At 39.9% G+C, this 15,812-nt stretch overlaps 1 protein-coding gene across 1 annotated transcript in view; it reads left to right on the forward strand.

Moving 5' to 3' along the window:
* The window catches only part of COL24A1 (collagen type XXIV alpha 1 chain), a 248,411-nt gene that overhangs the window by 71,266 nt on the left and 161,333 nt on the right, over window positions 1-15,812 (forward strand). The window contains exons 10-11 of the mRNA XM_077825362.1: window positions 9,898-9,942; window positions 14,814-14,867. Coding sequence (XP_077681488.1) covers window positions 9,898-9,942; window positions 14,814-14,867 — 99 coding nt within the window. The remainder of the gene's footprint in view (window positions 1-9,897; window positions 9,943-14,813; window positions 14,868-15,812) is intronic.

Genomic DNA, 15,812 nt, shown 5'->3' on the forward strand with positions numbered 1-15,812 from the left:
CCATCCTCTTTCCATTGCCCCACACCTACTTCAAAAGTTCCAGCTTTAATATCAGGAAGTGGATGGGAAGTCAGCAGGCAGTGTTCCCTGTTAGCCAGTAGTGGAAGCATAGCTGAAATGCACATCCATGTCAGCCTGTTCACCTTCCTATGTAAGCAATACTTCCAGGTTCAGTGCACACTCTGCTACTGGCAAAAGACGATGGTAATGCTGAAATCTTCCCTTTCACTGCTTGTCTGATCTAGGTAGGGCCGGTATGAAACCTGTCCGAAACTCAGGAGCCTTGATCTAAGTGAGGCTATGGTACATGTACTGCTTCTGTCCATACTGTGGATAAGTATAAGACTTCGGTCCCTATGTGGTCCATCCAGAGCCTTTCCTGAGTACTAAATTAATTTAAAATGTAGTGAGCACAATGTAAATTAGAAGTTTTTTATGGTCACTCCCAAATGGTGCGCTACTCTGAAAAGCTTGCTATGTTTCTGCTCTGGTATCATGAGCTCCTTTGAGCTTCAATAAATATACTCCTGCCTGGAAGACATTGATATTTTAAATGAGTGAATCCCACTTTATTCTCAGTTTCAGGACTGGCCACCTCTTTTCTATTCATTAATTCGTTCACCGAATCATGTGTTAATTCATTCAGTGTTAGCAATGGAGCTCAGTCTTTCAGCACCACAAAATTGGATGTTTTTCAAAGATGTGTGTCAGAGCAGCTAACACTCTTGCCTTGAAGCCAAGTGAAATAAGTTTAGATTTGGAAGCCACCTAATATTCACATAATTATTTCTTCACTAGGAGAAATGTCAAAGTACTCTAAGAAATAAAAACCCCATACTCCATTTAAGAAACTACCCAGGCCTTAACAGTCCATTAACGTGGGACAGCATGAGGCAAACAAAGAAGTATTCAGGAAAGGGGACAAAAGGGATGCAAAGATTGTAGGAGTGGAGTGAGTTATAGGGAGAGTACATAGACATAAAGCTGGAGAAGAAGGGTTGAATGAATATATAAATTATTTTGAAAACCACAAAAGTATTGTTTAATTAGGTTCAGTAATGGATAGGAAGTTAGAAAGTATAAGACTTGTCTATACAGGGCCACTCAGGGAAAATTAATGTGAATTAAGTAAAGATGTGAATTTAAAGTGGATTAGTTAAACTTCATTAAACCCCTGTATGGACACTCTCATTCAGAATTAAAGTGGCCTATGTCTGATTTGGTTTAATTCACTTTTCTTGTGTTGACCAAAAGCATAAATTTACTCTTTGTAACCCAAAAAAGGAAGATGTTGCAAAATTAGTTTAAAAGCTCCTAGGAAATGTGTTTCACTTGTCCACAAACTTTCTGGGATTTATCAAAATTAACCCAATTTTAAAGGTCTGACTAAAATGTTCATTTCTTATGTGGGGAAATTCCTTCCAGCAGCATCTGTTCTTATCCAAGTCGGAGATTTATCTGGTAGCCTGCTTATTATCACCAACTATCACCAGCAGAGCTGTGGCATCTTCTGAGTCCCAAAACATATACTGCTTTACTATATTATCAGGTTCACAGTTTTGCTTGGACAAGCAAAGCAGTTTCTACTTAATTTTCAATAAAATCATGTTAAGCTATGTCTACAATACAAGCTAGGGGTGATGGTGTTCATTTGATTATTGGCACTTTTACTCTTTGTTTCCACTTCATGTAGAGAGTAGACACTAACTGGAACCACATTTCAGAAAACTCCAGTCTGATCTAATCTTGTAAAATCACTGAGTCCATGAATTATGTTACACCTGTAAATACTAAAAAGTATTTTATGCTTGATGTTTAATGGACCTAAGTCCAAGCTTTGCAGTTTTAAGATGCTTGATCTTTCCATATCATTACCAGATATACCCAAGATTTTGAACGTGTTTTCAGACTTCAGTTGAGTTGGTAGCTTGTTTTCATTTTGGAAACTCATTCAGAGTGTGTGCAAATTGTGCAATAATCCAGTTAGGAAAACAGGGGAATCCTTGGGGGAAAAAAACAAACATTCTCTTTTGTTACTTTATATTTGATTTTGTTAAATGCTTTTGGGGAACTGCTGAGGTGTGTATAAATGAGTAACATAATTCCTTTATCACCTAACTATAAAGAAGACAAAAAAATCCATAAATTCATTGCTTCCAAAGTCTTATTTGATTTTGGCAGCTGGCTCTGATTTTTATCTTCCTGTAGATGGATCTTCAGTAAAATGATCAGCATTTAAACTGTGACATAAGTTTTAATGTGGAGTAGCTCTTGCACTATTTCAGGTCTCCCTTTTAGGTAGAATAATACCAATTTATTTATGCCCATTTCTTGGTAAATGCCCTTTTTCTCATTGACCTTCATTGTTTTCCTGAAGGATTCGTAAGCTGACACTTTCAAAGGAGCACAGGAGATTTGAATAGTCATTTTCCCTTAATTTTAATGGTGGAATTGAATATTTCATTGGTAACATGCTGGCTGCATAATGCCTACTACTGCCCTCTCCTGGGCATAATTAGACCTGCTCAAAGTTGTGGATAAAACAATAGGATTTTTTTCATTAAAATTTGTCTGATTTGGAACTTTTGTGAAATTTTGTGCAGTACTTATGCAATAGTGTGCACTGTTACAATGATTGTGAAAATGTTGGGGTCTACATTCATATTAAATATTTATTTTTTGAATGAAGATGGTTTGTGATTAGTCATGTGCTATTTGCTCTTGGTTTTGGTTTCCTGAATGTCGGAATTTAGTACAGATGGGGAAGAGGTTAGTAGAAATGAGAGACTGCGTTAGTAGAGTTTCCTTGAGAGATCTCTTTTAAAAATGCTGCACTATTCTATGGTAATCCTGTACGGTACCCACCATCTGTGCATGTGTGTCCTTGTCTTAATAGTTTATTGTGTTGCCATTGACTACATATTTCTACTGCCTGCAACATGTTTATTTTGCAGGGCCAATTTTTGCCCAACTACACCTTTGCAAATCCAGAGTATCTCTAATGAGGTCAGTATGACAGGTTTCAGAGTAGCAGCCGTGTTAGTCTGTATGCGCAAAAAGAAAAGGAGTACTTGTGGTACCTTAGAGACTAACCAATTTATTTGAGCATAAGCTTTCGTGAGCTACAGCTCACTTCATCGTTACTTCATGGTCTACAAATTTATACTTGTGTGAACAAGAACAAAGTATTGTATCGTTGTCAGTTCTCTGAGGTCTGGTATGTTTGTTTGAAGCATCCGTACAAAAAAGAGGAGCAGTAGCAAGAGAAAAGAAGTACTTGTGGCACCTTAGAGACTAACCAATTTCTTTGAGCATAAGCTTTCGTGAGCTACAGCTCACTTCATCGGATGCATACTGTGGAAAGTGTAGAAGGTCTTTTTATATACACAGAAAGCATGAAAAAATACCTCCTCCCACCCCACTCTCCTGCTGGTAATAGCTTATCTAAAGTGATCACTTTCCTTACAATGTGTATGATAATCAAGTTGGGCCATTTCCAGCACAAATCCAGGGTTTAACAAGAACGTCTGGGGCGGGGGGGTAGGAAAAAACAAGGGGAAATAGGTTACCTTGCATAATGACTTAGCCACTCCCAGTCTCTATTCAAGCCTAAATTAATTGTATCCAATTTGCAAATGAATTCCAATTCAACCGTTTCTCCCTGGAGTCTGGATTTGAAGTTTTTTTGTTGTAATATAGCAACTTTCATGTCTGTAATCGCGTGACCAGAGAGAACACTTCAGTCTCTCTGGTCACGCGATTACAGACATGACAGTCTCTACGTAAAAGAATAAATGGACACAAATCAGATGTCAAGAATTATAACATTCATAAACCAGTCGGAGAACACTTCAGTCTCTCTGGTCACGCGATTACAGACATGAAAGTTGCTATATTACAACAAAAAAACTTCAAATCCAGACTCCAGGGAGAAACGGTTGAATTGGAATTCATTTGCAAATTGGATACAATTAACTTAGGCTTGAATAGAGACTGGGAGTGGCTAAGTCATTATGCAAGGTAACCTATTTCCCCTTGTTTTTTCCTACCCCCCCCCCCCGACGTTCTTGTTAAACCCTGGATTTGTGCTGGAAATGGCCCACCTTGATTATCATACACATTATAAGGAGAGTGGTCACTTTAGATAAGGTATTACCAGCAGGAGAGTGGGTTTGGGGGGGGGGGGGGCTGAGAAAACCTGGATTTGTGCTGGAAATGGCCCAACTTGATTATCATACACATTGTAAGGAGAGTGATCACTTTAGATAAGCTATTACCAGCAGGAGAGTGGGGTGGGAGGAGGTATTTTTTCATGCTTTCTGTGTATATAAAAAGATCTTCTACACTTTCCACAGTATGAATCTGATGAAGTGAGCTGTAGCTCACGAAAGCTTATGCGTAAATAAATTGGTTAGTCTCTAAGGTGCCACAAGTACTCCTTTTCTTTTTGCGAATACAGACTAACACGGCTGTTACTCTGAAACCTGTCAGTAGCAGGAGAGTTCATAATATGCTGGTGAACAACTAATAAATATCTTTGGAAATTTCCACATTTCTATGGTAGTGAATGGCTGAGTTTATTTCACAAAGAGTGTTATTTTCCTAGATAAGAATGAAGTTTGATTAAATGAGAGAAATTCTTCCATTGATTTCAAAGGGATAAGCACTCTCCTTTGAATGCTGTTTTAGATAAGTTTTGACATATGTTTAAAATATAATATGTTGATATCTCATAAATGTACTTTTGCCTTAAACTGGCTTTATTTTTTACCAAGAAGATATGGTCTGGGATTTACATGTAAAGATAAATAATGTGGATCACCTCTCCCTAAGTAGAGGCACGTTTTCTGCTACCTAAGTATCTTGCCCTTCAGCATCTGGGCTAGGCAGGGAAGAAAGGGAGAGGCTTCTCTCTTCATTATAACAACTCTGAAACTTTCACTGAAACTTGCTATGGCATTCATGTAAATTAGCTTTTGATTGCTCCTCCCTGTTAGATACACTGGACCTGATTCTTTCCTCTCGTACACCAGTTATAAATCAGGATCAACACCATTAAAGCTAACAGAATTACATTAGTGTAAAAGTGGTGTGACAGCAATATTAGGCCCACTGCCCTTCTCAGATCCTGTGTTGGTTCCACGTTAAAGTGAAGGTCTGGTTGCAGCAGTAATATAAAGAGCAAGATACTTACCTTTCAGATTAGTTCCAGGGCTTGTCGGCACTGCAGAGCCTTTGCTGGTAGAGCTGTGCCGGCATGGCTGTACTGGCAAAGCACCTTAGTAGAGAGACAGAGTATGTCGGCAAAAGGAGTTCTTCTGCCAGCATAGCTGCATCACCTCCCCAAATGACATTAGTTATGTGACAAAAGCATTCTTCTGTTTAGATAGTTGCATCTACACTGCGGGGTTTTGCAGGCATAGCTATATCGGCTGGGGGTATGATTATTTTTTAATGCTCCGAGGCGACGTAGGTAGGCAAAACTTTAGTGTAGACTAAGCCTTAGATTAACTGTGGAGTTAGACCACAAAGAGAGGAGACCCCTCCTTTCAACCTCTTTCCCATCCCCTGCAAAGCATGTGAAGGGGAAAGGCTCCCATATGACCACTCGTTCTCAGGGTGTATGTTATTGCTGTACAAAATGTACATCTAACTATCAAATGTAGCAAACAAACAGACAAAAGATTTCAAACCAAACTTCATTGCCACCTAAAAACATTATTGCTTTCCTCATTGATATCAGTGAGCAAGGAACTCTTTCCATCTCAGTTAATTGAGTTTCCTGCCTGATCAGGGAAGAGAGAAGCTTCTATGGATTCAGTGTTGGATATTGTCGTAAAATACCACATTAGCTTGTTAAAGTAGACACTCCCATTGTTTTCGATACAGGATTGTAGGTTTCTGAAATTTTGAGTAATCATGGGCATTTTCCTTTAATAAGTCCTATGAACGGAAGCATGATAACAGCATTATTTTAGTAGTTAGACATGAAATAAGACCTCCTACATGTAGAATGTGCCTGGAAAATCCATGCAGGAGTGTTCAGAGGCAATGTGATGCTTGGGCCCATGATAGAATCCTTAGAACAGCCTCATCCATTGGAGACACAAAGACCGACTCTCCCCAGGCACCAGGACTTCAGTGCAGTTACTCCTGATTTATACCAATGAGATGAGACACAGGCCTATTTTCTTAAAGGAAGTAAATCTTTATTTTTACCCTTGAAATATTGAATCCTGGGAGTTTGAGAATCTAAGGGCTTCACTACCCACTACAGGGGTATCAATTCCAGTGTGCACTAGAATGTTTCACACTAACTGGCCCATGTGGATCCTGCTCGAGTTCACTAAAAGTTCCCTAGTGCATGTTAGGATAGTGCTATTTGAAAAGGGCCTACATTAATGTGCACTAGGGAGCTTTTAGTGCATGTCAGCGGGGTCCACACAGGCCAGTTAGTGCACAACTCAGTAGCACACATTAGAACGAACACCCCTCTTGTGAGACTAATGCACGGTGTAGCCCTGACACCAGGCTGGTGTAAAAAAACAAAACAAAAACCCAAGGCTGGAGTGAGGGTGAAGCCTTCTGTCATTATAATGCTACAGGTGCCACGTGCTAGCCAGAGACTCTGATTTATATTATTTACATGCCTCACAGACAAGAAACGCTGGATCTACAAAGAAGCCAAACACATTTCTAATCTGAGGGTGCATGGAGACCAAATAAGTGTTTCAAAATTGTGTCAGATGGTGAAAATGTGGAGTTGATGAGTACATTGTGTCTTGTGGTGTTTGTGGGTTATGTGTTATGGGTCTGATCCAGCCTCAGAAGAGGACAGCAGGATTGCAGTCATGAGAGAATAGCAAGAATGGGATGAGCTTATTTCCTTTACATTTTTGTTCCCGTCATTATGCTGACATAGGATTAATTTTATGCCACTTTTAGTCCATACACTATTTGTCATAGAGGAATAAGAATGGTATTGTGTCATGTATGTCATTCATCTATATTGCTGCATTGTTCTTTGACCTTCTCAACATTTTGGAAAACAACTGTCCAGCTGTTTCAGCTTTTCCATTTATGTGTTGATTTGTGTCCAGCTTTTAATATTGATTTAGATCTAAATGCTGGTATTAGTTCTATTTGCAAAGCAGTTCTTCATTCCCATGGCACCCATGGCAAAGGTTTCTGTAAAAACGCCTACAGTCGTATAGCTCGTTGTGCTCACCACGTGCCTACAGTGGCTTTTTTCAACTCTTCTTTGGCACTGTTCAGAGAAGACCAAATCCTCCTGCATTCCTGTAATTACCTGCCCATTCCTCTGTCTCTCTTGGGAGGCTGCTGTAACCAGCCAGCAACTGCCCCAACCCTGTGCTACTGGAATTTCTATGGAAACAGTGGAAAACACTGCTGGGCTCCCAATGTTGTTGTTGTTTAATATTTATATTGATATAATGTTAAGAGGCCTTAGCAAGGTTGAGGCTCCATTGTGCTAGGCACTGTACAAACATATAGTAAATAACAGCCCCTTAAACGTGGCCCCTTACAAAGACGAGGCTACGTTACTCCATTAGGCAGTAGAGTCCTTTCTCTCTCAGAGACCAAAGCACTCTTGTCACTCTGAGTGCCAATAACATGCCCACAAAGTGGGTGTGCTGGTGTAACCAGAAGCTCAAGCCCTTCCATTTCTGTTTTTGCCTTTGAAGTCCAAATGTGAGCGTCTTCATTAGAATTTGGGGAGTATCTTATCCTCCAATCAACCTACAGATATTATTAGCTTTTCTGTTTACACATACTTTCCTTTTAGCTCAAAACAAACGTAGTTCCCTTTTTTCCTGGTCCAGATATTAAAACATTTGAACATTTCCTCTGTAAGCACCTATTCTAAAAGATCCTTTAAAACCAAGATGTAGGGTTGTTCTCAAAAATGCTTGAACCACTTAGGACCCAAATCCCTCTGAAAGTCTATCAGTGGGACTTTGGCTCCTAAATAACTTATGTCCTTTTAAGGTGCTTTTGAAAATTTTACACATAATTCCTAAGAAAGTGTTACTGCTTTGCCCTCCAGGTTTGCATTGCAGTCATTAATCATGCTTTTGTCTTTAATTTAAATTTAATGATCTTACCAACAGCATTTCTAAAGCATGCCTTGGCATGTTAATTAGGCAGTCCCTCTCAGCCCGTTTGTCCAAGACCCGCTCTCCCATACCTATGCCACAGACTAGTGGGTCTCTTGCTAGTGCTCTAAAAATAGCTGTGTAGACTATTTTTTGCCACTTTTGAACTTGCAGCCGGGTCCAGCTGGAGCTCAGGGTTGGTCTTCACTGTGGGGAGATCAATGCTGCTGCAATTGATGCAGCAGGGATAAATTTAGTGGGTCTAGTGAAGACCCACTAAATCAATGGCAGAGCACTCTCCGGTCAACCGGTATTCCAGTTCCCCAAGAAGATTTAGGGAAATCGACCAGAGTGTCTCCTGTCAACACAGCGCAGTGAAGACACCAGGATAAGTCGACCATGGCTACATTGACTCCAGCTACGTTATTCACATAACTGAAGTAGCGTAACTTAGGTCAACTTATCCCCACAGTGAAAACAAGCCCTTGGGCTCTGAGGCCTGGAAAGGGGGTGGAAGTGCAACTTCAAAGCTCTGTCTACACAGCTATCTTTAGAGCACTAGCATGAGGCCCATTAACCTGAGTCTGTTGACTTGGGCTGGGAGGCTTGCTTCTGTGGACTGTGTAGACACACTCAGATGTATGGTTGAAATACGCTCTGCAGCTTGTGATTTGCAGATGATTGTTGTTTGCGTCTGCTTTACTGTAATATCTAAACTTTAAAGCAAGTTAGCAATGCTGTGTGAGTGTTTAGCAAGATGTAAGGGAATACCTGCAACACTGGTTTGGAGAAAATGGAGCCTCTAGGTTTTTTAATGAGCACGTCCTTGGGACTAACGTTATTTCCCAAGCAACTGTATAGTGCTAAAATTGCAAAGTTTGAAGCTTAACAGATATGATTCTTTGCATTATTTAAAACTATTACTGAACAAAATTACTCCTCTTTTATAATTTCATGTTAGGTAATGCCGTTTAGTTTGTTGTAGCAAAGCTCTTGGCATGGTGTAGAAACCAAACCGAAACTTGAGGCACCAGATGAAATCTTGGCAATATTGAAATCATGGACAGAACTCCTCTTGACTTCGACATGGCCAGGATTTCACCCACCATCTGTACAGGCAAACCATCATCATCATAATGCTCAATATAAAGAGGGGAAATGGTAAACTTTGATGATTTAAAGATGCCAGGATAATCTGGAAGACTTTCTTTAGTGTCAGGAAGGTGGTAGTTTCATTTACTTGTGCAAAACTATCATCATAATGCGGAGTATTAAAAAAAATTAAGTCCATATAAGAGAAATCTTTTGTTTTCTTACAGTTATCTTTTCCTAGAGAGCTTCTTGGAACTCTTTGCAATGACCTTCTTGTTATGCTTAACTCCGTTGAACTGGCTCATTCAGAGATAGTGTTATGACAAGGATTTGGAATGGGGAAACAGTCTGGACTAAATCCAGCTTTGCAATAATTACAAGCTGATTGTTGCTAAAGGCATTTTGTCTACGTGTTATTTGAGCTTACACAAATCTGTGACTACTGGTGCAAGTTTAGCAGGCATAGCTAGAAATCATCTATGCTAAGCTAAGTTTCTCTTTCTCCCTCCCCCCGCATCAGCTACTGAAATTAAGCCATGTGGATGTCACAGAGAAAGAGAGATTGCAAAATTGTTCTTTGCTGAAGAAAAATATAAAGCGGGGAGGGTGAAATCAAGACCCCCCAAAGCTGCATCTTGCATATCTGAATGTATTCATTACAGCACCTGTTTATCTCTTCTACCTGCAGGGTCACAAAGGCTATCCAGGGCCACCAGGTCCACAAGGCGAGCAAGTGAGTGGTGAAGGCACTGTAACAGTTGATACACATTGTACAAAGCATGTTAAGTACAATTAAGGATAATGACTTTAAATGTGTATATCAAATAATTTCTTTCAATTGCTGACTGGTTGAAGAAATACTCAATAGATTTCATTCTTGACCAGGTACTTAGTTGCCATGGAGATGGGTATGGTTTAAGGGCCTAGATAAAACATAATAGACGAACTTGTTTTCTCCAACTAGTCTGGTGGCATGGCAGAAATGTGTTTTGTAATGTTTTAGGAGGCAATTCAGTCTCTTTCAAAACCGTACTGACTGAGACTTGACAATGCATACTTAATTTCTGGATGGGGAGATGGGAAGGGACTGTGTGTTGCTTTCTTAAAGTATCCTTCATGTGAGTTTCAGAGGTAGATACTTGTTACACCTCCCTAAAGATAAGGGGCCATGGCTGTCATCTGTAATAACCTTGGAACAGGAGTCAAGTTTTTCTCTGTTGTATACAGTACTGAATGCACTGTCAATGCTGAATGAATAATCATGACCTAACGATAGTAGTGACCAGAGGAGAAGTCAAAAACAAAAAGTAAAAAAATAGATTTTACCTGTTCAAAACTTTAACTGAGCTCTACTCCAAGAAACCAAATGAAGTGAGGGCAGTCGTTATAGTTCAGTCCCTTGGCCTCTGGCATCTTTCTGCAAGAGAATTAATTATCAGAGTTGTTCAGAAGAACAGCATTGTTAACTGCAGGACCTGAGAACCAATGAAGGAGCTGGTGAAAAGTGATTAACGAGTAATGAAAACAAGAGGGTAACTGTGTGTGTGTGTGTGTGTGAGAGAGAGAGAGCGAGAGAGAGAGAGAGAGAGAAAGAGAGAGAGATTGAGATTGACATCAGAGGAATAATTTTGGCACTAAATATGCAAGTGTGTGAATTCTCTTGAATATAATCTGATACATTAGACCTCAGCGTGAAATTACTGTTTGCCCAGCAGTACTGAAGACCGTCTGACCTCATCTCAACAAACCCATACTATTGTTATAAATAATTATTATTCATAGTCTGTTATATTATTTTGGAAATATTTAAAACTCATTTATAAAAATTTGGGAAAATACTTTTGTTCCACAGCCTGTTCTGACTGCTCCTATTTTAAGGACTGTGACAAGGAGAAACGTAATTGTAGAGGATGGCCTGGAAAGAGTCAGGACAATGATAGTCATTTTGCATGTCAGTAGCAACAGACTTTGTGAAGTTCAAAGTATCCACTTGTTGGCTGGAATTTCCATAAACCTCTAAACAAAGAAAAAGTTACTGTAAATATATCAAATGTGGAATTACTTGAGAGTGAAGCACAACTGGGAGTGCAAGCAAGGTTTTTAAAAAGAACAAAGAGTAAATTAAAATGATTTGTTGCTCTTTGGGTTTTTTGTCTTGATTTGCACTTGGAATTTTTGAGACCTGATTCAGCCAAAAATATCCACAGCCTTCTGAATTGTTTCAAGCTTTAGGAGACCCTGGATCCTGGTTCCATGGCAGACCAGCCTATTCAGGGAATAATCAACCTCCCATATATGCCAAGAGGATGAAGGAAATCATGGAAAGCAGAACCAACTTGGAGGCACGGCACTTATGCAAAATAACTTTTGCTTCCCACATTCATGACTTCGGATGCCTGGGATTATTTTTCCTCACTCAAACCAGCTGCGTGTAGCTCATGGAGGAAGTCCTGATCTTGCATTAGTGTGGCTCCCACATGACAATGGGTGGAAAGGTTGGACAATCTCTAAGCCTTCCCTAGGGACTTGGTTTGTTTAAACATAAAATTAGCTAAGGAGAGACAGGGGTGGAGGGAAATATGGTGACATTCTAACTTCTTACCTCCTTCTCATTCCAAATCTTAGTAGTGGCTTTTGAGGAGGAGCTGATCATTGGAGAATCCCAAGGGGCTTCACTTCCTCCAGCACCTGTGCCATGATTTTCTTCTCTTTCAATATTTTTGGCCATTGGCACCTTTTGGTTTTCTTCCTGGTTGACATCAAGAATGGACCTCCTAAGGGCCCTGCGGTCCAGAAATGTTGGGCCAAATCAGCTTCTCTAATGGATAAACTGCAGGAGTGGGTATTGGGTCAGGAAAATTACGTGAGTTTCCCGAGACAGAGGTTAGTCTAGATTGGCTGATATTGCCATGAACACCAATCCTGGAGGCCAGGCCTAGATGCCCAGGCCCCTGGCATTGCAAAATTGAAATGCCAGGGCTTCATTTACCAACGGCTACCCATGGAATCCCCAATGAGGTGGGTTCATACAGGGCATGGGAAATATGGCGAAGCTATTGCAGCCTCTTTATATCTCTTCTTTAGTGGATTCTCCAAGGTGTTTGGGCGGCTGATGCATGTCTTTTCCAGCACCAGCAAGGACCCTCCCCAGTAATGGTTTCCCCACCCAATTAAGTATTTTGAAGCAGTAAAGCAAATTAAAGCCTCAGTCTCAATGTGAGTTTGTGCTACCTTTCAATACATTTGAGGAAAAAACAGTTTAATCTGCCTATACTTTCACGCAACAGTTATATTTTTACTACCTTAGGCTGATTTATACAGGAGTGGTGCTGGAGGGTGGGGGTTGTGGGGGCGATAGCCACCCCCAAAATTTACCATAGCCTTACCACAGCCACCCCTCCCAGTGCAAAGGTCAAACGTTACGCAGACATAACGTCGGCATGATACGGCATTGCTACCCTTATTTCTCCGCTGCAGCTGACGGCGGTGCTGTCTTCAGACCTGGGCGGCTGGAGAGCGGTGGCTGCTGGCCAGGTACCCAGCTCTGAAGGAACTGCCACAGCTAGCAGCAGCACAGAAGTAAGGGTGGCATGGTGTGGCATTGCCGCCCTTTCTTCTCCAGTTCTGCACAGCCGACCTCCCCCAATTTTCTGTTTAGCCCACCTCAGCCACCCACACTGGGAAAAGGCTGGTGCCGCCCCTGAATTTATACAACCAAAAATGAGCCAAATTATACTCATTTACTCATGTGAATAGATAATTGCATACATTGTAAGGTCCCTACACTGCAAACTCACATTTGAGCATACCCTGGTCTACACATCTGAGTACATTTGTGCAGCGTAATCCCACTGAACTGGTCAGTGGGACTATTCACCTTGTATATGTGTCTGCAGGATCAGGGTCTAAATGAGGAAGATTTGGCTACATGAATAGATAATTGTTTGTTTTAAATAAATAGATGCCTAATGAAATCATGTTTCAAAGATAACCATTTCCTACTCTGTGCATTAAAATGAAATTAAATAATCTTTATTCAAGGGAAACTGCAGCAGTTGTGACACCTTTGGTAACTAAGTAAATGTTTACTAAATTAGGCCCCAATCCTGCATACCTTGACCATTACTCCATTATGGAGTCCCATTGTCTAAGCGTGCTGATCCCTTTGCAGTATTAGGGTCTACAATAGCATGTAGACACATTTTAAGGACTTTCTTTACATAGCTGTGGGTATTTCAGTGACTTTATAACCATGAATGATGCTGTTGTCTTGCAATGAGAGCTGTCATTTTACTGATACTTCCCAGCAGGAAGTCCAGCATGATGACATAGTATGAGATACAGGAAGGGCAGTTCAGCATATGAAAGCATAAAAGAGGCAGGAGACTTTGGAAGAGGTTAGAAGGTAAGTTTTGCCGTATGTTTAAATGTTTTGCTTAATTTCAGATTAATTTATTTTATACGATGATGATGATATATTTTCTATCCAAAATAAATAACACAATGTACCTTGCAGATATTGTGAGAGTCTCCTGCCTTTCTTATGCTTTTATATACTATATCTGACTATCAACAGTGGGTCAAGATGGTAACTCCTGGTTTATTGTTAATTATTCATTTTTATTTATGAAAGATATTTTAAATGTTTCAGAGGTTTCTTATTCTCTGTAATGTGATATAATGACTGGGAAATTGTTGATATCAGAGAACCTGTCTCTCTGTTGACAATGCCTTGGACTGGTTCATTTGTTTGAAATTTTTTAGTGAACTTACTATTCCCTAGATTGAAGGACTAACAGGATCAGATACAGTTTAAGTGTCACCACTCAGCTAATGAAGTGCACTCCCATCCTAACTATCTTCATCACATCTCGTCTAGTTCTGGATCTTGCTTGAGTAAAGGTTGCTCACCAAACAGGTGTCCAGTTCTTCAACAATGAACTTTACCACCTGGCACCAAAGAACTTGCCCATTTCAGAAAAGCAGAATTTTCTTAAAATAAACAATCAAATACACAGAATTATTAGGGGGGAAAACACTTTTGGATTTGATTAGAGAAGAAAGAGGGGGAAAAGGAAGAGTTTACTGTACCCATTATTAATCCACTGTTACTCTAACCTTATCCTAGCATACCCACATTGAGACCAATATAAGGAAATTCAGATATACAAGGACATTCCGATTCTTCTTACATTTGTTCCATAAAAGTAAAAATTTTAATAATACGGCCAAGATCAGTGTCAGCTTGGGTTATCTGCATCATAAATACCTGTCCCTTGAGGGCATCTCCCGTTGTGCATATCTGATTTTGCCAAACATTGTCTAAGAATTTTCCATCATGAATCAGTGGTTTTTTTCCTTGTACTTCACTTCATTTTGGACTAATTCCCTCCCTCTCCCTCCCCCACCCTAGGTGCTTTTGCAATGTGTGCACCATTGCTAAGGAAGTAATCATGCCAATTTTAATTATGTATAAGGAGTGGGTTTTATGGGCTTCCTATGCAACTTACACAAGAAACAGTCTTGCATTAGGAGAAAGCTCTTTCATGATATCAACAGGTAAAAATACGCAAAACTTGATTACTTTTTTTGCTTTCAATTTAGGGAATTCCAGGAATGGCTGGCAATGCTGGTTCACTTGGTTACCCTGGCAGGCAGGTGCAGTAACTATACAATAGAATTATATGTTTTCCTATTATAAGCACCTGTTCAGTACTATACATTAGTTTAAAATATGTTTCCCTTCCTCTTTGGGGTTAATTTTCAAAGTGATGCCTAGTGTACATGGTCTGTCCGTTGGCAAGGAGTGTTTAGACAAACTGATCTACCTCAAAAGGATTGTCTGCCATCATGTAGCATTAATGATGTCGTTTCTGAAAGAACCATATCTAAATCTGCTGGCACTGCTGATGACATCACTGCATTGGCTGACATTGTATCACTAATACTTAAAACAAGCCTCCTTTCAGAGGCGCCATTCACGGACGATATCTGGCACATTGTTCCCCCAGTACTGGGCTCTGAATGGGTTAGACACAGTTATTCTGTGTCCCTCTAGTGCATACATACCTTGTTACCAAATTGCTCTCTGTCTGTTTCAACCTTTTAGTATTTAATGTTCAGAAGAAACAGGAAGCATTCTGCTCTAGTACCGTTCCTACTTATTTGCCTACACTTCTTTTTTTACTGCTGAAACTATTTCTTTAACTTTTATGTGGGGAAAGAATATGTTAACGGGCTTTTTCCATTTAGTTTATTGCGAGAGAGAACCAATGAAAACATCAAATTGCTATCAATGCAAGCCATTTGTAATATTGATTTTTATATACCTGGGACAGATAGATAGTTCAGTATATGCTGTTGGTGCATTAAGATGAAAGGTCAGTCACTTTTCCTCACATTTAAATTACATGAGCCAAATTCAGTCCTTGTGTTTGTCAACTGACTTCAATGGAGTCATTCCTGCTTGAGGGGCTGAATTTGACCCATGCTCTCTAAACTATTTCAACATTTTACTAGACCAATTTTACAGTGGCTATATATTAAAAAGCATTAGTAAATAGTTTATATAGTGACTGGATGACAACATGCCAACATTTAAAA

Source organism: Eretmochelys imbricata, chromosome 8, assembly GCF_965152235.1.
Source record: "Eretmochelys imbricata isolate rEreImb1 chromosome 8, rEreImb1.hap1, whole genome shotgun sequence".
In the NCBI taxonomy this organism is placed as follows: Eukaryota; Metazoa; Chordata; order Testudines; family Cheloniidae; genus Eretmochelys; species Eretmochelys imbricata.